The sequence below is a fragment of the Tetrahymena thermophila genome (assembly GCF_000189635.1).
Source record: "Tetrahymena thermophila SB210 genomic scaffold scf_8254487, whole genome shotgun sequence".
Taxonomy (NCBI): Eukaryota; Ciliophora; class Oligohymenophorea; order Hymenostomatida; family Tetrahymenidae; genus Tetrahymena; species Tetrahymena thermophila.
In genome coordinates this window covers 445,666-467,728 of record NW_002476262.1, presented here as the reverse complement: position 1 = coordinate 467,728, position 22,063 = coordinate 445,666, and the positions used below count along the sequence as shown (strand labels likewise).

Here is a 22,063-nt window from a genome sequence, read left to right as displayed (position 1 = left end):
AATCATGCATGATAAAAATATAAAAAATATTAATACATTCTTTTAATATTAAAGTTTTTGCAAATTTGTTAAGCTTCGTAACCGTCATTATTTTATTTATTTATTTATTAATTTGTGAATAATAACAAAAAGTAGTTTCGAATAGTTATTTATTATTTTCAAAGTAAATTAATTTAGTAAAGAGAGTGATTAAATCTTTAATATTATAATTAGATTTAGTTTGATTAAAAAATGGTAAAAGCTCCTATTAAAGTAGTAGTTAGGACACGTCCAACTGCTAATTTTGCATACAAAAATATCTAGATAAATGAATCTTCTAATTATGTAGGAATCAACATTCCTAAAAATGCAGAGAGCGGTTACGTTAATCATTAACAAGAAAACTGGGGTTTTCACTTTGATAAAGTTTTGTAAAATGTTTCTTAGGAAGTTATGTTTGATGTTTGTGCCAAAGATATTGTTCTTTCGGTCCTTGAAGGTTATTCAGGTAAAATATGCAAAGCAAGAAGAAAAACATCATATTAAAATAAATATAATTTTAAATTTAATAGATATGTTATTTTAGATTTTTGCATAAAAATATTTAAATAATATTAGTATGAATAAGTTTTACTTACTGCAAATTTTAAATCTATATAGGTACAATAATGTGTTATGGGCAAACAGGTGCTGGTAAAACATTTACAACTACTGGTACAACAACTGATTATAAATACAGAGGTCTTATTCCAAGATGTATTTCTTAGCTTTTCCAAGAAGTAGGTTAGAGATATGAATAGCAAATTACAGTAGGTGTTTCATATCTTGAAATTTATAATGAATTATTAACTGATCTCTTAGCAGGTTCTGTCGCTCCAAACGATTAAACTTAGTAGCTTGTAAATTTATTGAATTACTTATTGATTTAGTTATTTAAACAAAGATTGACATTTTGCATACAAATAAATACTCTCTAAAAACATTAAATTTTAATATTAATAAATATTACAAAATTAATAATAAATAGGCTATTTAAGAAGACACTAATGGAAGAGTTCATGTTAAAAATTAAATAATTAGATAATGTAAAACTGAGGAGGAAGCTTAAGCAATGATCTTTGAAGGTGAAACTAATAGAACTATATCTGAGCATAAATTAAACAAAAACTCATCACGTTCTCACTGCGTTTTTACAATTCATCTTGAAATTAGAAGTAGAGTTGAGTCTACAGAAAAAGTTATTATTTCTAAGCTTCATTTAGTTGATTTAGCTGGTTCTGAAAGAACTAAAAAAACAGGTAAAATAAATAAAAAAAATTACCATGAATAACAAAATAAATAATAAAAATATTTAAGGATCTGAAGGAAGAACTTTGTTGGAAGCTTAGTTTATAAACAAATCACTCTCATTTTTAGAATAAGTTGTTGTTGCATTAAGTGAAAAGCAAAGAGACCATATTCCATATAGATAATCAAAATTGACTAATTTGTTAAAAGACTCTATTGGTGGTAACTCTAAAACTATTATGATAGCAAATATATGGCCTGAAGCTGACCATTTGGAAGAGACAATTTCTACTTTGAAATTTGCAACAAGAATGATGAAAGTAGCAAACGAAGCTACCATTTAATTAAAGCTTGATCCTACTGTGCTTCTAAAAAAGTATGAAAAGGAAATAAAGGAATTAAAGCAAGGTATTCTAAAAACATTATTATAATGTAATATCTTTTATTTATTCATTTTTAAAAAAAAGAACTGGCTATGCATGATACTCTTGCTAATCGTGGTAGAATTACTTATGATTAATATACTCCTGAGTAATAATATGAGTAACAAGTTCTTGCGAAAAAGTTTTTAGATGGTGAAATAGATGATATTGAATTTGAATCATTAAGATAGGTGAAAGAACTGTTTTTCTAATTTAGAAATCTCTATAGAAATTTGGCAAAAGATATAGAAAACAAAAATTACATTGAGACCAAGAGAGATCAATAGGACACTGTAGTTATTATTTCATAGTTTATCATTATTTTAAATTTTATTTCTCTAATAGATTTAAAAGAAGAAAACCGATTAAGCCTCTAAATAATAAGAAGCTGTGGGTAGTGAAGAAAACAAAAACGGATTTGGTTTAGGAAAGGCTAGAAAGGATGCTCGTCCTCAAGCAAATATAGGTTTGATTATTTTTATATATTATTAAGATTATTAATTATTAAAAATAAATAGAGAACTTAGTAAATATACCTAAAGACGAATTCCCTGAATAAAAGCCTTAAGAAAACGTCATAGAAAAGCCTGGATCTCCAGAAAAATCTAAGCTTGACAACAAGATAGTGAATGTTGATAAGAAGGTAGCTTATCAAGACTTCAAAGATAAAGAAGGCAAAGAATATAATGACAGCATCGTCAAAAATATAGAAGCCTTGAAAGAAAAAAAAGAAGAAATTAAGTAAGTTACCAACTTATGCAACGATATAAAAAATGAAATAGAAAACCTAAAGCTTAAATTAGATAAGAAGTAAGCCAATAAAAATCAAGAAGTAATATTTTAAATTAAATATATAAATTTAAAATTAATGAAATTTAAAAAAAGGAAATCTTGTAAAGAATTATTGATGAAGAAGAGTATGAGATTATGCAATAACTAAAAGAGAAAAAGAATTATTACAAATAGTATGCATAATAGGTTAAAGACTTAAAATCTACTATTATAATAATCGATCAAAATATAATTCATGTAAATAAAAACATTATTTAATTATTTATTTATTTACTAATTTTTAAAAAAATAGACTAAAAATGTATTACTTAACAAATTTGAAGAATGGTTCTAAAAGAAATATGGAATCTCTGTAAATGACATAGAAAATCCCCTAATTAATTAACCCAGTGAAGAAAATATCACAGATAATAAATCTGAAGATATTGACCCAGATGCTCTTGCATACATTAAAGCAAAAAAGAAAGTAATAAATAGATTTCACCTCTTATAATTATTTTAAATATTTTTTTTAAACAAAAAAGGTTACATAGCTACAAAAGGCTCGTAAAATGGAAAAGTTTAAAAATTGAAAATTAAAATATTTAATACTTTTATTTATAATTAAGTATTTATTTATCTATCTATATTTTACTTTTAATCTAAAATAATCTAAAAGATTACAAACATATAAAGGTAGGCTTATTAATATACTCTTATTCTATTTAATATTTGTGATAAGATTTATTAAAAATAATAAAATTCAATCAAATTTATTTTTTATAAATTTATTTATTCTAACTTAAATAATATTTTAATAATAATTTAAAATAAATTTTAATAAATATCTAATTTTAAATGTCATCTTTAACTAAATTTAAATAACTTTTTTGAAATAAAAGAATAATGAATTTAAAATCTAAGATTATCAAAATCTAACTTAAATTAAAATATTTTTTATTAACTTTTTGATATTGATAGTTAATTATTGACAATAAATATTTTTGAAAAATAAAATTAATTAATTAATTAATTATTAAAAGGTTTTTTTGTAAATATATATACATTTTATAATATAAATAAAAATTTTTAAATCTTTAAAATTCTATATTTTTTATTTTAATTTATTCAATTTTCTTCTTCATCTTCTTCCTTCTTTTCATCGTCACTATCGGATTCTACTTCATCAGGAGGGTTGTTTGGATTAGGCTAAATAGTTTTATTAATTTATAGTAAAATATAAAAATTTTGTATATTTAAATTACTTCAGGATGCTCATCAGTATCTTCTTATTCTTCAAGCATATCACTAGGCTCAACTGGTAAGAATGGATGTTGATTTTGTTTAAGACCATACCCAACATATATATTGCAGTAGCTTTAACTCTTAAAAATAAAATTCAATTTAATAAATTAAATCATAATTAATATTCTTACATTTACTACTAAATGAGCTCCTGGCCAAGTTAAATTTTTAAATGAAACACAATTATAATTGACAACTGTATCCTTTATTCCAAAAAAACATTATTACTTAAACTATTCTTGATTTTAAATTTTACTCCTTCGATAGTGTTAAATTGTTATTTATCTCCATATTCTCTTTTTTACCAATTTGTCTCTTCTTCTTCATTTCCACCCTCTCCTTCAGGTAAGGCGAAAGGAGCTTTAATATATAAATAAAAATTTTTTTAAAATAATAAACCGATATAAAAATAATTACATTTATCTTAAGAAATATCTCTTAATCTTTCAATTTAAGTATCTTAATCTTATTCTTATAATTCTGCAAGCTTTGCTTCTCTTTCTTCTTCAGGTAGTTTTGGATCAACATATATAGTTGTTCTTCCTTATTTTAACAAAGGAGGATGCATGTGAACCTATAAAATATTATTAATGAATCATTTGAAACAAAAGCCATATTAAAAATTTAATACCCATGTTGATAATTCTTATAATTCTGTATATTCTGGAAGCTTGAAGGGTTCATCTTCAAGTTATATGTCATTTTCACCCTCTTCTGGTGGTCTGTATAATCCTTTTGGTGCTAATTCTGATCCAAATGTAATTCTTACAAGTTAAGCCTTCAGCTATATATAAATAAGAAATATTAATTAATCATTGAGCATTAAAGTACTAAAAACTATTTCTAATTACGAAGTGCTTTTCCTTTCCATAAAAAAGAGGGTAGGTTTTTAAACTGGCATTTAAATCGCCAGTGAGCAAATATTTTATTTATCTAGCTTAAACTATATGATCAGGATGAATCAAAGGGAGTTCAGTCCATTCCTCTAAAACTGTATATATTATATTTTAGGATTAATTATATATTGTATTTTTACAAAAAGTAAATTTTATTTGTATAAAATATCATTTTTTTGTATTTAAAATATCAAATCTTTATTTATTTTTTTATCAAATATATTATATATACCATTATGTGTAACCCAAAATGTGTATCTGTTAACTCCTTGTCCTTTTTATTCACAATTATCAGGTAGCTTATCACAATTCTCATTAGAATAGAGACCTTATGCAACATAGTAATCTTTTCCTCTGGTTAAATATTTACCCCAAAATCTCATAGAAGTTGCCTAATATTAATCAGCAAGCCTACGAATAGACTAAGATATTTTAAAAGACTCTTCTTCAGAGAATCCAATACCTGCTGTTTCTAATAATAAACTATCTTCATAAAAATTCTAGATTAATAGCTTTTATCTGTTCAAGGAGAGTTTTGAAAAATCCTAATTTTATAATTAAGTATCTTAATTCTTTAAATACTTTTGCATGATATCAAATTAAAGCACATTCCATACAAAATTATCTTATATAAGTAGACAAATTTTTTTAATTCAAATAATATTTTACTTTAAACAATTCTTCAGATTTAGATATCCATTCTTAATGCTCTGCAATCTTTAATGGTATATTATTAACTTCAGAATCTGATAAAGGGCATTTATAATTAAATGAATTCTTTTTTATAAAATCTGAAATTAAATTAAAATGATCTAAGTCTTTGCAAAATTTATTAGGCTCTCTAATCAATTTATGGAAAACCCTATAAAGGTGTTCATATAAGTCTATGTTATTAAATTCTTCTTTTTACTGCTTAATATATTCAGTTATTTGATTATAAACTACTTAATCTAAATTTTCTATGTTTTGCTATGAAGCTTAGCTTGACATTTTAATTCCTTAAATTAATTATGTGGTTTTATTTAATGATGTTTGTTTATTTCAAAATTGTTAAAATAATATCAAAACCAAATATTTTTTTGTATCAATTTATTGTTCAATGCACAAAATAAATAAATTGCTGTATAATTTATAATTAATTAATTTTTAGAGAGTTGTTTCATTTCAATTATTAATTCTAAACGGTCTGCATAAATAATTTAAAAATATAAGGGCTCTCAGTTTCAATTTCTTTTTAGAAAATCTTTATCATATCTTTTTCTATAATATTTTATAATTTTAATATAATAAATATTATACTATTTATCTATTTATTTATTTTTATATTTAATTTTATTTATGCTATTTAAAAATTTATAAAGTAATTTTATTTTTATTTAATAAATATTTTGACATAAAATAAAACTTTAAAAAAATTATTAGATATTTTTAATTTAGTTGTTTGAATAAAAAAATTCTAAAAGAATATTTTTTGAACTGAAAACTCAACTTACTTTTACTTAATATACATCAAAAATATTTTAATTTTATATTTAGAAACTAATTATTTTTGGATTAAAATTACTTGTTGAAAAGAGTTCTATCTAACATATAGTTGTAAAAAAATTTAATTGATATTATTAAATTAAATAGTTGTTTATTATCATTATTCTACAATATTTATAATTTATAATATTTTTAAAGATTATATTCATAAATAAAGTTTTAGCTTGAACATAAAATATTTTCCTTCTTAAACATTAAATAATTGTTTCCTACGATCTTTCTTTTTGAGATTTAATATATTTAATTAAGAGTATACAAATTATTTAATAGCATAGTTTTTACTATTTTTCAATCATTTTGAATATAACATATTAAAATAAGCTTGTCTGTAAATTTTATTTAGAAGTTAAATTGTAATTTTTGAAAAAATCATTTTAGCAATATATTTAGTATTAAAAAATGAAAATATCTATTAGATATTAAACAGACAGGCTAATGTAAAATAAAGCTTAACTAATAACAGTAGTTATTAAAAAATACTAAATTTATATATTTTACTTCAAAAAAGTTAAATATAAAAATAGCTGTTAAAATCGTAAACTAAGAATTGTAAAAATAAAATAATACTATTTAAATCTAACTTTTTTTAATGAATTACCAGTCGACTAGGATAAGAGCATAAAATAACGTTTCATTATCTTAAAAATCAAATACTAGCAGGGTTTTTTCTCATAAATCATCAATAGAAAACATACCAATCTAGATTCTCTAATAATAATTAAACACAAATTAGTCTCCTCATTTCAAATAAAATAAAAGTTAATATTCTTTTATGGATAGCATTTAGAATACAAAGTCTCATAAAGTTTATAGACAAGGATAAAGCTCATTAAGTTCCTTAAAAATCCTATAAAATACTGATTCTAAAAGAAATTCATTTTGCTTGTAGCAACCATAAATTTATCCTATAAAAATTATGGAAAAAAATCATCTTAAAAATTTAAGCCATTATTCTCCTTTGTAAAGCTAAAATAATCTACCTTAAACACCCTCAAATCAATCAATCATTATTAGAAATGTAAATATCTACTATTTTTATTATTTTTTAATACTTCTAAATCTTAAAAAACTGAAAAATGATCATTTATACTTATGTAGTGTTTGTTTAGCCAATAACTAACTAACTAATTATTTATTTATTTTTTAATAACAGGAATCATAAGAAAATATAGATGGCTTGAATATTAGTAAAGAAAAAGAAAGCAAAAATAATTAATAGGGAATAATTAAGGATTTAGAAAATAAAGTAGAAGTTCTTTAAAGTTAGATTAAAGAATAATGTGATAAATTAGAGGAATATTAAAAAAAATTTGAAACTTTGTAAAAAATTGTTGATTCTTAAGTGAGTTAGATATAACTTTAATAATCATAAAATAAGTCTTTAGAAGAAGAGATTGAAAAATTATAAGAGATAGTATTAGAAAAACAATAATTATTAGCTTCACTATAAAATGAATAATAGCCTCAAACTATCAAAGTTGAGGAGTTTGAAGCAGTAAAACTTGAAAGAGATGAACTTAAAAAAACCATGAATAAAATTATGGCAAGTGTTGAAAAAGTCCTTCAAGAAAACTAATAATTAAATGAATAGAATTTGGAAGCAAGTAAATAAAAATAACTTTGCATCAGCTTATAAGAGTAGCTGAATGTAAAAGAAAAACAAATACTATAATTTAATTAACATATTGAAGCATTGAATGAAAATCTTTTTAAAGAATTGAGCTTTTTATAATAAGAAAAAGATTAGCAAACACAAGAAATAGAAAAGCTTAAAAATTAATTGTAAAATTAAAAAGAATAAAATTAAGAAATAAATTTGGAAATTATCTAAATGAAAGGCTAAAAATAATATATTGAAATGAATATGCCTAAAATTTTAGATTAAAATGAAGATTTGTAAAAAAAAATTGGATTTTATGAATAAAGAATTAAAACTTTAGAAATTCAAATAGAAAAGCTAGGACATGAAAACTAAAATTTAGTTTTATAAATAAAAGAATTATAGGAAAAATAAGAGAATGAAATTATATAGTAAGTAGATGAATTAGAATTGCGAATCTTAGATTTAGTTTAAGAAAATTAATCATTAAGCTTTTTATTATAATAATAAATTAAGATTTAATAAAAATAATTAGATAACTAAATTTGAGATTACAATTTTTAATAGGAAACAAAGCATGTATATAAATTAATAATTAATATATCTTGTCTATTACAATAAAAATTTATAATTTAATAAATATATAAAGATTATTGATAATAAAATTAAATATTTTAAAGAGCAAGATTATACATTTCCTAAAACAATAATCTTAACTTACATTTAACTTAAATATTTTTTTTATTTAGAAATTTATTTTTATTAATTTTAAGCAACTAAAATAGTCAATAAATATTTTGCTTATTTTTAGAAATAAAAGAAAATTAAGAAATTGACAAATTCTCTTTATTTTATGAAATCTATTGTTAAGCAATTTATAGAACTAAACTTATAAAAGAATTTACAAGTTTTTTATTTTTTTAGGTTAGGAAAAAAAGGGGAGTTTAGGCTTTATTTGCAATTTAAATCAAATGAAATAGTAAAAATTTTTTTAGGGCTATTACAAAAATATAAAGATATTTTTGATAATTTTTAAGAAAAATTATGTTTTTAATTGGTGTTTTGATATCAGTATTTTTTTTTTTGGAGGTATAATTGTAAAATATTCTGTAATCAAATAGAAAAGTATATCTAATTTTAAATCTAACCTGAAAATATATAAATTCATTTCTATAAACCCTAATACCTAAAATATGTATGCTTTATTTATTATAAATTAAACTAAATTAATTTAAAAATACTATTGCTTTTTTTTAATAAAAAAAAATGCAAATTGATTTAAATTATTTTTACTTTATTAAAATTATGTTTATTTAAGCCATTTTCTAATGTTTATGAAGAAAATTTGTGCACTGAGCTTACAAATTAAATTAAGAAGAAAATTTATAGATGTTTGGAGTGAAAAGTGTAGACTTTTAATTTCAAATTCACTTTTGAAGTAAATATAGCTCTTTTCTTTTTATCTATTTTTTATCAAATACAATCTGATAAAAAATTATTTATTAATATTTAGGTTAGCAAAAAAAAAATGAATTAGTCTATTAAGCAAAACTCTGTAGCTTTAGCTATTATGGTAGCCTTTTTGATAGGAATTTATCTATTTTACTTAGCTTTTATATATCAAGATAACACCACTGGTAAGTTTAATCCATAGTAAAATCCATATCACTCAAAAATGAGATTCAAAGATGAATAACAAAAGCAAATTTACCTAAATTAGTGGTTCCCTACTTAATCAGAGTAATTGCTCTTTTAAGTTATTGATGGATTCTATTTCCCATGGGCGATTGATAAAACAAAGCAATAGGAAATGAAAAATTCAAAAGATGAAACAAGTAACAGCACATATTTTACAGATGTGATCTTTAAAGAACCTATAAATCGTCTTATCGCAGAGCCAAAAAATACAATATTGATGGAGGCTTATGCTGACGGTCCAACATTATCTGCTGTTAGAATCAAATCAATATTGAGAGGAAACATGCCATTGCATATAGAAGTAATGAACAACTTAAGAGGGATAGTAATGCCAGATGACAATATCGTTTATTAATCTAAAGTTAATGGATAAGGAAAAAAAGTACACTTTTTTGGATTCATGTATTGGGATTAGTTTGTTGGTAAGCACTTTGACAAAAAATTTATCACTGATTAAGAACCTTTTACTAAATCAATGGAAGATGATAAAAAAATATTTAATCTTATTGTCGAAGAATAAGGCAATAAAGATTGGAGTACAATTTTTTCTCATTACGAAGCTCTGGATATGGTTGTCCATGCTTACGCTTCTGTAGGTATAAATACTTATTCAACAGTTAATTTTCATGATAATTAGTTGAGAGATCTAATTGATAGTACTAAAAGGTTAGATATCGAGGCTGAGACTATTATCTACCTTTCAGATCATGGATAAAATGAAAGACACTTTGCACAGCACGGAGGCTACACTGATTTGGAGAAATAAGTCATATTATTTGGATATGATAGGAGAGGTTTTATTTAAAAGGAAGATAGAGATATTGGTTAGATAATGGATAGAAAATACTTACTTTCTCCTATAGTAAACTAGATAGATATCACTGCTACATACTGCATGCTGAAAGGAATTCCTCTTCCTTCAGTGAATATTGGAATTATCATTCCTGATTTCTTTATAAATAGGCCTGATGTAGATAATACAGTAATTGTGAATAATTACTTTGTAAATGTATAGCAAATATATACTTATATAAGTATAATTAAAAATGAAAAGTAAAGAACAATACTAAGCTTTGGAGAAATTTAAACAAAGTATAGCAGAATCATGAATCAGTATAATAATTTATTTGATTAATATGAGTAAAGTGGAATTATGACAGATGAAGATGTCAAAGAATATGTTGGTAATTGTATAGATTATGCAAGGTTCATTAAAAAAGTTTTCTTAGATGAAATATCAGGCCCAAACCTCTTATTCACAAAAGCGACTGTAATCTATTTCTTTTTAGCTGCATTAAGTTCGTACATTCTAATTTAAATTCTTTCAAGCAAACAATATAACTTACAAAAAGAGAATATTGAAAATTTAAATTAAAAAGAATCACCTAAATAACCTTCTAAAAAAGTTTATTACAAAATTGGTATGATATCGTTTGTTTGTATTTTTGGATTTCTAAGTATATTCTCAAGCACCCTAACTTCGTTCTCAATATTTTATGCTTTTGGTCTCTTGATTTTATTTTATTTTATTAAAATCCAGTCTCAAAAGATAAATTGTAAAAGCTTGATTATACCTTACAAGATATCTAACTCATACCTTTATGGACTTATTGATACATTCTTAATAATATCAGGAATTGTATTTAATGCTGCTTTAAGATTGACAAATGATCTTTTTGAGAGAACCTATGACTTAACATAAATGTTTTTATTAGTTTTTTATGCAATATGGCTCTTGATGGTTTTATTTTCAAGGAAAATATCTATTCTTTAAAAATTGTATTTGATAATCTTAATAATAATTACTCCTGCTCTTACATATTCATGCGGATATCATAGTCATTTTAAGAACTTTAAATTTAATTAATATTTTATAAATGAAGAATATGTAAAATATTTTGCAAGTGTGAATGTAAGATTCTACTATCCTATGACAATTTTAGGTTTGATTTACACTATACTTATTTATAAATCTTGTAAAGCAATACATGGTTCTTGTCACTATGCAAAGAAAGTTGTATTTGCTTTATTGTGCTACTCTTAATTATACTGCCTTTTCAACTTTTACTATATCTAATCACTAAATATTGAAAAATAAAATGGAAAAGAAGTGTATGATCTAGATATAAACTACCTTTTTGTAGCTCAAATTTTATTTTTTATAACCGAAATTTATAAGCTTGTTTTCATAAATAGAACTCCACTAAATCCTCCAAATTTTAGTTGGAAATATGCAACATTCTTAATGAACTTTTACCTGCAAGCTCTGTACGTTCTTCATTATGATAGTCTTATTAAATATAGTACTCTACTATTAATAGTCTATTTAGTTGGCCATTTGTATCACCGTTTATAAATAATGGAATCTGGAAGTAAGTATGTCTTTTTATATCTGTTAACAAGCTGGTTCTTTTATGTTAGCGAACATATGGAGAGATTACCAGATATTCATACTGATGTATTAAATGCTGGTGCTATGTTTGGAGGTATATTTTATCCCTTATTAAACGGTACCTTCAACACATTCTTTGGTTAATTCTCTATCTCTCTGATTGTTCCTTTATTTGTATTGAATGAAAAATATTAAATAAATAGCAATAAAGATGATTAACCTGATGATTAAAAGTCTGTTTCCTTTTTAGATGTTATATTTAGTAATTACTCATAAATAGTCTTTTTTTCAAATGAAAAAAACAGCGGAGACTACTATAAAAACATGAATATTAGAGCTTATCTTTATTTTATAATTCCAATATTTTTTAGTTTTGGAACTGCTATTTTAAGAAATGCTATTAAACCATTCGATTACTTCATTAATCATTACTATATTCCATCATTTTTCTACTAAGTGATGTTCCTTGTAGTGATACTGATTTCTTTTTTAATATCATACTTGCTAATAAAAATATAAAAAAATAAATCTCTAGATTAATAACATTATTATGATTATCTTATATCTGAAAAAGCAGAAAAAGAAGTTGAACTAGAAAGAAGATAAGAAAATGATATTTGAATATTAATATTGATTAAATTTAATCTATCTTGTTTTTTAAATCAAAAATTTATTTTATTTTTTGTATTTAATTAAATAAGTTTTCAATTTTTTTAAATTAACTGAGAATTTTTTTCAATTTGTTTTATTTAGTTAATAGTATTGATAAAATATATTTTTTAAAAGTAATCAGCAAGTTAAATAAAATTAAAGAATTATTCAAAAGCTACTAAATCATAAGAAGATTTTGAAAAATAAATTTTCTTTTTAAATTATAATTATGTAAAAAAGTTTAATTGATAATTATGAAGTGATTTTATTCTGCAGGCAGACATTATGTTAAGAGCATGTCTAAATATTTTAATTTTTACACAATAAACTAAAAGAATTTATATTAATTTTTTAAGATCTAATACTCTTTTATCAACTGTCAAAGTACGAGAAAAAGAGTTGATTATATCAAACTTTATGATATTCTTATAATACAAATAGTAATTTGCAAATTTAATTATCTGCTTAAAGCAGCAAAATAAACATTTATATTTATATTTAATAGAGTTAAAAAACATACTTTTAGCATATATGACAGACTAAATTATCTTTAATTAGCTTACTAAAATAAATTTAGAAAATAAAGAATGCATCTTTAAAATATTTCATACATTTTATTTTTTTAAAAAAATGTATTTTCTGATATTCTAAAATTTTTGTAATTTATTTTAAGCTATTTTTTAAAAATATAATAATATTTAATATTTAATAATCTTTGCTTCAATATTTAATATTCGAAATTTATTAGATAATTAAGAAGTGTTTAAATTAATGGATACAAAAAAAATTGATTATTATATATTTGAATAGATACATAAGGATTTAAACATTTAGTTTTAATATATTAAATTTACAATTAAAATTATGTTTGTTTATTTTTAAATTATTTTTTAGATTTATATTTTATGAGTTAATTTTAAATTTTTATTATTTTTATTAAATTGTTTTAAAAAGAAAAAATTAATTGTTTCATAAAATATCTTTGAAAGATTATTAATATTAAAGTTTTAGAAAATCTTTATTTTTTTGGATACTTGTTGCATTCTTTTAAGCAAGCGTTTATTCCAAAGTCATATTTTTATTTTATTCCAAAGTCATGCTTGTACTTTAAGTGGTATTTTAATTGCTTTTTGGGTATGCATTCCATAAGCTTTTATTAATATCATCAAAAATATAGTAATCCTCAGCTTTTGCTTATTAAAGTGACGTAAAAATGTAATCTCTAAATATTTAGGAATGATCGATTTTGATATCATTTACAATTTCATTTTAACTTTATACATTTTCATGGAAATTTGTTGGTTTAAATGTGAAAAATCTTTTATAGTTTGTATTAATATTCTCAATTAAAATAAAAATTAAATCAAATTTATCTTAATCTGACTTACTGATAATTTGATGAATGTTTTTAATAGAATCTATGTTTATATTGCACCTAAATTTATAAGTGTATTCTGAAGATTCTACTATCTCTTGTGTCTTTAATTGTTTATTGATTTTATTTAATATTTTATATTTTAAATAATATTCGTTTTCTCTATCACTTGATTTAAAGATTTTATTTAAGATCATAGCAATATGCTTCTTACTTTAAGCAGCTTTAATGTTATCTTCATTATAATTTTTAAACCATTATAAATCTTAAGGTATAACTTCTAAATCCTTTTAGGAAGATCTGTATGATAAAAATATGTGATGAGATTGAACCCTTTCCAATTCTAGTTCTATTTATTTTTTATTAAATGCATAAAAATATTTAATCAAAAAAATTAAGATTTAGTGATAAAAAAGATTACAATTTTGAGGAGGATTATTCTTTAGGTGCTTGATGATTAAAGGGGATAAAAAATATATAAACTAATCATCTACCAGAATATTAAAATCAAGAGTCTCATTTAGTTTATCAAAATCTTAAATCTATCTTTCTATTAATATTTAAAGATTTTTTTTCTCTTCATCTTGCTTTTTTTTATCATACTTTTCAAACTCTGGATTAGTTAACTAGTTTTTAATATACTTATACAACTCTGCTTTAGTTCTGTATTTGATGTATTTATCAAATATCATACACTTATTTGATATAATATCTGCAGTGTTTTTACAACAAAGCACATGATATGTTGATTATTTTTCTTTGTAGAGTAAGAAAAAAATACTTCCACATTATGATAAATAAATTCCTCTAATTTTATTTGGTTCTGGAGATATGTAATCATTATCAAGTATAGCTTAAAAAGATTTTGCATTCACTTTTATATCTATTTTAAGAGGGTAAATAGGTTTATTATCTGCTATAGAAATATAATAAAGGTAATTCTAGTAGTAGATTTCACCTGGAGCCTGTGCAGCAAAAAAATTACTCTAGAGTATATATGGAATGCCAAAGCTAGGATTATGCTAGATGGTATTCATCTCTGTTTATATTTATTTAGGTTATTCTTTTGGAGAATTGTTAGGTATTTCTTGCAAACACTCTTGGGTATATGGTTACTAATTTAAAGGTTATTACTATTGTTGTAAAACTTAAATCTGCTATTAAAATATTGATTTTTAAAAATCTATATTTTCAGAATAAGACTGAAGAAATTTATAGTTGTCTTAGAAGGAACCTCCTTCAATCTTAATTATTTTATTTCTTTACTTGAAATCCAAATGTACAATCACAATATTTAAAAGACCAATTTTTGAGCCGGGGTAAATTTTGGTGTATAATTTTTTTGATTCATTTAATAGATGTTCTTAAAATCTAGGTTTTTCTTTATATATAGGGTTTATCACTCTTTACTGCATATTTTGGCCGTATATATAATTTTATTAATTTGTATTATCATAAAAGCCAGCTAATTGCTTACTTGCATTTTACTAGTTTTGCAATTAAATTTAACCACTTGAGCTTTATCTTTATTGTAGTAGTAATTGTTGTTATTATTAAATATTTTAAATTTATGGTTCACTCTACTTTTAATCATTTTGTGCTAGTTGATTGGTTTGTTAAAGTTGATTTAGAGATTACTATTTATTTATCTATAAATTTTATAAACTCTAAAAATTTTATGCTTACTCAATGCTGTGAAAATTTTATGTAGTATTATTTTTCATATAAAATAATTATTAGCCACTTTATTAATTATTTTAATCCATTCTTATCAATTGATTATTGAAATTTTATTATATTGGTTAGCTTAATTGTTAATTAGGTATAATCAATCCTCTTTAATTTGCCTAAAATTTTTCTATTGAAATTTAGTTTTACTGGTTTTATAAGATTGGTACTTAATTTTGTAAATTATTCAAAGTATTTGGTAAATTATTTAAATTATTTTGCTAATAATTCAAATTATTTTGTTAGTAATTCAAAGTATTTGGAATGTTATTTAAATTATTTTGCTAATAATTCAAGTTATTTTGTTAGTTATTCAAAGTATTTGGTAAATTATTTAAATTATTTTGTTAATTATTTAAACTATTTTATTAATTATATAAAGGGAGTTGTTAATTATTCAAAGTGTTTTAAAAACTATTTGTATTTTTTAGTTGATTATTGGAAGTATTTAATAGATTATTAAAACTATTTTATTTATTAATCAAATTATTTTATGAATTATTTTATAAATTATTCAAATGAGCTGATGAATTATTTTAATTATTTAATTAAATATTTTATTAATAGCTTTGAACATTTGATTGCTGTTAAGGTAGCTAATTTTAAGATTATATATTATTTGTGAAAATACCTTATTGCTAATTTTGTGACCTACTTCTATAAAGTTAAATCTTTTTAAGAAAACTCTCATTTTGTTATTAGTTATTTTGTTATTAGTTGGTAATTTTTGAAACATTTGTATCTAGTGATCTACTAAATCTAGATGATTCTTTTAGTTCAGTATTGCTCTAATATATCAAATTAACTTTTTCTTTAATCAAAGAATTTGGATGATTATTAGAAAAGTAAGACAAGGGTAAGTAATTTAAATTATTTTTATTATTTTGCTATAAACTACAAACATCTATATGATTTAGTTATAATTTAAGTGTTTTGTTGGTTTGTGGTAATTCTTTGCCTGTTTCTGAATTAGCGCTTAAGTTATTGGATTCAGTACCGTTTTATGGATTTTAAAGAGTATTTATTTATATGTTGCAGCAATAAGGACTTTACTGCTAATCATGATTTTATTGAAGCTTTAAATAAATTTTTTTATTCACATACTTCTCTTAGTTCAGCATTATAAAATACTAAACATTATAACCATCTTTTTAGAAGAATATATTTTTATTTTGGCTTGAGAGAGCTGCATTAGTAAATTGAGTACCGAATTATTTAGGTTCAACCTCGTTTAACTACCACCCTCTTTCATTTTGAATTGCAGTTTATACTATTTATAATCAAATAGAATTTAAATAAAATTATTTAAGTAAACAATAATATAAATTACTTTTGCTTTGTTTAAGCTGCTTAGATTTTAGCTGTTTTTACACTTTTTTACTCTCGTTAGATATGGCTGTTTCTTTTGTAATACTAAAAGTGTAAGCAAATATTTTTTCGTTTTAGAGAGGTATTAAATACTTGTTATGGGTTCCGCCGATCAATAATATCTTATTTTTACTGATTTCAATAGCTTGAGAATTACAAAAAGGCCTCATTGTTGTGATACATTTTGATTTATCTAACATGCTTACATACCAATCTTTTTTAAATATTTCGTCTATGTTCTCTTCACCTTTTTCATAATACTATAATTTTTTAGAATTTTATTGATTCAGTAAAAAGTAAATTTACTTAAGGTGCTATCCTTATTATTGAATTGCAAAATAGTTATGAAAATCCATTAGATTATTATTAACTATCAAAAGATTTGATACCTCCAAATACAAAAAGAATAGGCTCATATTTTTTATGTTTTTTAGAGGTTGATTTATCTGTTATGATACAAGCATGATACAAGCGACCAAAGTTATTAGTTTTGATAAATCTTTCAGGAAATTGTTTGTCTGCGTTTGATTAAATGTTTAAAGCTTACCACTAAATATCTTTTTTGTGACCTTCTGAAGTTTTATCAAATAGCTCAAAATTGAAATATAAAATCTGGTCTGATATTTTAAATTAGTTTTCTTAGAGGTTGACTAGGCTTTAAATGCTTATTACCTTTGATTTATGTGTGTAGATATATTTTCCATATACTACTAAAATGTAATTTTGGAATATACAAATGCTGAATTCTAATAAATACTCAATCATTTAGTTTCCTCCTTCAAGTTTTTCAGGAAAAAAGTAGGGTAAGGGATTACATTTTAAGATTCCGCCTTCAGATATATTACCTTCCTTGAAGGAAGCATAGTAATTTTAAGGTGATAAATTATCAGAAATAATGTTAAATATGAAAACAACCTATTATTCATAATCAACATAGTATTAGCTTTACTGAGTAAAATATAATTTTTATCCTTCTTTATCTTCAAAATATAATCTTTGTGCTTTCAACTCTTCTTCATTTCCTGCTTTAAGGATCTTAATATTAATAATTTTTTTTTAATTAAAAAATTAATACTCTAAAATAAATCTCTATAATTATGATATTATTAAAAATATATTTTTTTTATAAATAAATAAATAAATTACTATTTGTAAGCTATCATACACGAAATGATTGTATTTTAACATTTTATTATCTTCGAGTGTTTCTATGATTTAATTATTATTTTCATCTTTCATTTCATCATTATTTTCATATTCTTTTCTGTACTTTTATAAAAATTAATCTTTCAATTTTTCAGACTTGTGATAATGAGCAATTTACTACATAATCTATGTTTATTTTTGAATATTAATGTTACTAGCAATATATTATTTAATATTTTAATTATGTTAATCACTGATAAACGAAGCATATCGGTTCATTCTATTTTAAAATTATATTTATGTTAGAGTTTTAAGAGGATCATTATAAAAATAATCTTTTGGAATCGGTTCAACTAACTGCAGACTTTGTACTTAAAAAAAAGCACCTAATATATTTTATTAATATTGGTACATGCTTTCTATCTGTTGTGCATCGCTAAAGGCAAAAGATTACATAGTGTTAAAATAGTATTTTTCATCAAAACTATAATTTTTATTTGATTTGTAGTCATTTCTGCTAACTTAAAAAATATTTTTGAGTATATGAGGGCAGTAAATTACTTTTGAATTAGCATAAATTTGAATATGAGTCATTATTTCTGAGAAAAGTTATTCATTTAAGCTAAAATTATTGTAAGAATAATTTGTATCTCCTTAACTTTTCTTTTTATGAGATTATTTATTCATGGATAAAGAATATGTTACAATAACTAACTCAGGTTAAAAATTTTTAATTGAAGGATACACTATGTCATTTAAGACTTTTCTTATTTTACCGCTAGAGATTTAATATTCTTCTCTTTCTTTTTGATTGGTTAAAATATCTAATGGATAACTCTACAAGGGTATCATTATTGAGTTTTTTTGATACAAATTCTTTTATTTATATTCTTCATCAGGCATCTAGCTAAATGTATCTAGACAAGATATTATTTTTTCTTTTTAGCCCGAAAGTCTAACTTCATTTTAAAGTTGAGTCTCTTTATTAATCTATTATTATTTTCTTTCATTTTCTATCTCCATACGCCCTTCAAAAATATCTTTGCATTCTTCAAAAGAAACTATATTGTCATCAAATAATGATATGTACTAAACATTCTTAATATTATCTTTAAAGCAATTATAATTAATATATCCGTGATCGTAGCCATCAAGATTTAAGAAAGTTATGCGTGGAAGATTATTTTTTGTGTATTATTTATTTTCCTCTCTAAGCCTATAATTAAAAAATTAAATAGAAATTGCACAAACATTAACAAAAGGTTCAAGATCTAATAAGCAAACATCTTTAGATATATAGACTGAATTACAATTAAAATCACCATCTGAAATATTATTCAAAATATCATAAACATACTAAATAAATAAATGTAAATCTATATTTTGTTTAATAACATATTTCAAATAGTTGTCGAATCCACTTTCATACTCATCTAGGTTTTTATCCTAACCTGCAAATGCATATTTTAGAGCTAAAATTTCTCTAATTTAAAGCTTTTTAAGCTAAGGAATAATATTTTTTTCTAAAAATTCTGAAATCATACTCATATTATTTAAAAATGGTCTTTGTAATCTAGAAATTTAAATATTTCCCAAAAACATATTCAGATCAAAAAAAACTAATTCGCACTTTTGATTGTTTTTTAGAAGTGCTTCTACCAGCAAAAGATGATTACATTTATTAACTTTACTTCTATCATAAAGTTCGCGTAAAAGAGGATTGTCTTTATAATGAGAAAACAAATCATTTTCATATAAGTTACTCTGCAAAAGGCAAAAAGTTTTATTTCCTTTTTTGATATTGTTTAAATATTTTTTATTTATTTTATTGAGTTCACTTATGCATGACCCGAAAGTGCAGTTATGCTTATTAATGATCGTTTATTATCCTTATTGAAAATAATTGCTTTTTGAAATCATTAAGATTTATTTATTTCTTTAAATTTACTATCTAATTGAAATATTGCATTAATTAATTTTTATACCTTTATTAACAACTTCACATATACTTAAAAATTTTGATATTACATGAAATGATTAATTAATTGATCATTTACTTAAATAAGATCCTAAAAAATTGATCATTGAAAAAAGTTTAATTAATGTTACTATCTAGATACAAATATAAAAATAAATATGGAAATAAATATTTAATCATTTTAAATAGTCATGTATCTCTTTATAATATTTCTACTTTTTTTATTTGTAAACTAGGAAAGAAAACTTCTCTCTCCCCAATTTCATTTATATTGTTTCTAGAGATGGCTCCTACGAGTTGTTAAACTTAATTGAGTTTATCTTTTTCCATAAACTAGTAATTTAAAATGAATGATAGACGTTATTGAATTACTAAAAATTTTATTTACTTGTTCTTAGAATTATTGTCGTAAATAAAAACTTCATCTTAATTCATAGATAAGTAAGCATGTTTTTTCGATACCTCCATATCATCCAACACAATCTCACAAGTAGAATCTCTTCCTATCCACTTTTAGATACCTTTACAGACTTAAATGGTTAAATTTGTAGTAAGTCCTTTTTCAGTCACTAAACTAAAATCCAACTAAACACTTTAATTATCTTATTCTTTTCTGGTGATCTTATTTATTTTTATAACGCTGTTTCCAATGATATATTCATCTAAGATGCTAATCTTATTACCTAAATTGAATTGTTTGTGATAATATTGTAAATATATTGAATTAATTACCATTTATTCTAACATATGATCCATACTGCGTATTACAATCTACAAACCAATAAACTTTTTCAACATTATCAAACACTATATTGGCATGAATAGGATCAAAATATTTATGATCAGATGAAATTTAATTTTGAGAAGAGTCTTTACCTATGCTTAAATCACATTAATTGATGGTATCTTTTACTTAAATTTGAACATTTTCCTTATTATATACGAGAAAATAATAATAAAATTAAAAAAAAGATAGATTGTAAAAATTACTTTATATTCAAATCTGTAAATTGATAAATAGTAGCATTCTTCATCAGTAATTACGTATCCTAATTCCCTAGGATCAGTGCAAATCTCCCAGTCATTGTGGATATTAAATTTTAATCTAATTTCTTTTAATACATCATCGCTAATCTCATATTTATTGGATGAGTTGAAATCTATTTTTTCAATTTTGTATTTTTTAAATTCTTCCTTTTCTAAAATATAAAATTAGATTAATAAAAAAATATAAAGCGCAAATAAGTTAATAAAAATATTTTAACATTATCAAGTAAAATACCTTTATGAATAGCTTTTATCTTAGGCATTTCTTCTCTTTATCCTTTTAAATAGTGAAATTAAATTTAGACTTTATTTTTATAGTATTTACTTACTTTTTAATATCTCATTTTTATCATTTTCAGTCTTGATCTGCAATTCATTTTCTAAATCTTATTCACTTAAATCCATTAAAATTGACCCATCGACTGAATTTTCTCCTAAATTATACGAATTATGGTCTATGAATGAATGATGTATTTCACAAATCATTCTTATTATTCAAGCAAACTCAAATAAATCAGAAGAATGTGTAAAATAATAGATTAATATCCATAAAATACAATGATAATTAATAATACTATACGAAATGTTTACTAATATTATTTCATCCCAATAAGCTCCAGCCACTGCAGAGTGTCATTTAAATTCCACTTGCATGGCTGTTTTCTAATAATTTTATATATTTCCATGACTACAATAGTTCTCTTATAAATTGAAAAATACTTGAAAAGATTTATATTTAATATTAATTAGAATTATATACACAAAATGAGTAATCTAAAAAGAATAACAAAATGATTAAACTTAATTAATCTTTAAATTTCAAAAAAATACGAAAAAAACTTTTTCTGGCAAAAGATATATTCAATAATAAATAC

At 22.4% G+C, this 22,063-nt stretch overlaps 6 protein-coding genes across 6 annotated transcripts; 3 read left to right on the top strand and 3 right to left on the bottom strand. All coding sequences in view use genetic code 6, as the record gives it.

Annotated features, from left to right (window-relative positions):
- Positions 1–231: 231 nt before the first annotated feature.
- Positions 232–3,052, top strand: TTHERM_00502590 (kinesin motor catalytic domain protein; the record flags this gene model as incomplete). Its single annotated transcript, XM_001022313.3, has 10 exons — positions 232–487; positions 640–878; positions 1,007–1,277; positions 1,336–1,674; positions 1,734–1,981; positions 2,034–2,154; positions 2,207–2,520; positions 2,574–2,717; positions 2,773–2,946; positions 3,005–3,052. The coding sequence occupies 10 exons, from the start codon at positions 232–234 to the stop codon at positions 3,050–3,052; spliced, it is 2,154 nt and encodes a 717-aa protein (XP_001022313.1).
- A 535-nt stretch (positions 3,053–3,587) lies between these two features.
- On the bottom strand, positions 3,588–5,650 carry TTHERM_00502580 (radial spokehead protein; the record flags this gene model as incomplete). Its single annotated transcript, XM_001022312.3, has 9 exons — positions 3,588–3,668; positions 3,725–3,844; positions 3,896–3,967; positions 4,021–4,124; positions 4,182–4,338; positions 4,396–4,548; positions 4,616–4,755; positions 4,893–5,205; positions 5,330–5,650. 9 exons carry the CDS (start codon positions 5,648–5,650, stop codon positions 3,588–3,590), a joined length of 1,461 nt encoding a protein of 486 aa, XP_001022312.3.
- A 1,084-nt stretch (positions 5,651–6,734) lies between these two features.
- TTHERM_000502579 (hypothetical protein) lies at positions 6,735–8,354 on the top strand (the record flags this gene model as incomplete). The annotated part of the gene is made up of 2 exons (XM_012799257.1): positions 6,735–7,223; positions 7,359–8,354. The coding sequence occupies exons 1-2, from the start codon at positions 6,795–6,797 to the stop codon at positions 8,352–8,354; spliced, it is 1,425 nt and encodes a 474-aa protein (XP_012654711.1). The 5' UTR covers positions 6,735–6,794.
- An 840-nt stretch (positions 8,355–9,194) lies between these two features.
- On the top strand, positions 9,195–12,516 carry TTHERM_000502578 (type I phosphodiesterase/nucleotide pyrophosphatase; the record flags this gene model as incomplete). The annotated part of the gene is made up of 2 exons (XM_012799256.1): positions 9,195–9,212; positions 9,319–12,516. The coding sequence occupies 2 exons, from the start codon at positions 9,195–9,197 to the stop codon at positions 12,514–12,516; spliced, it is 3,216 nt and encodes a 1,071-aa protein (XP_012654710.1).
- Positions 12,517–13,515: 999 nt separating this feature from the next.
- TTHERM_00502550 (hypothetical protein) lies at positions 13,516–20,083 on the bottom strand (the record flags this gene model as incomplete). The annotated part of the gene is made up of 5 exons (XM_001022309.2): positions 13,516–14,270; positions 14,343–16,919; positions 16,980–17,277; positions 17,324–18,052; positions 18,164–20,083. The coding sequence occupies 5 exons, from the start codon at positions 20,081–20,083 to the stop codon at positions 13,516–13,518; spliced, it is 6,279 nt and encodes a 2,092-aa protein (XP_001022309.2).
- A 157-nt stretch (positions 20,084–20,240) lies between these two features.
- On the bottom strand, positions 20,241–21,980 carry TTHERM_000502549 (SAM domain (sterile alpha motif) protein). Its single transcript, XM_012799255.1, has 7 exons — positions 21,769–21,980; positions 21,518–21,622; positions 21,424–21,465; positions 21,132–21,340; positions 20,874–21,072; positions 20,530–20,824; positions 20,241–20,474 (listed from the first exon to the last, which is right to left on the bottom strand). Exons 1-7 carry the CDS (start codon positions 21,872–21,874, stop codon positions 20,318–20,320), a joined length of 1,113 nt encoding a protein of 370 aa, XP_012654709.1. The 5' UTR covers positions 21,875–21,980; the 3' UTR covers positions 20,241–20,317.
- Between the last annotated feature and the right edge of the window lie 83 nt (positions 21,981–22,063).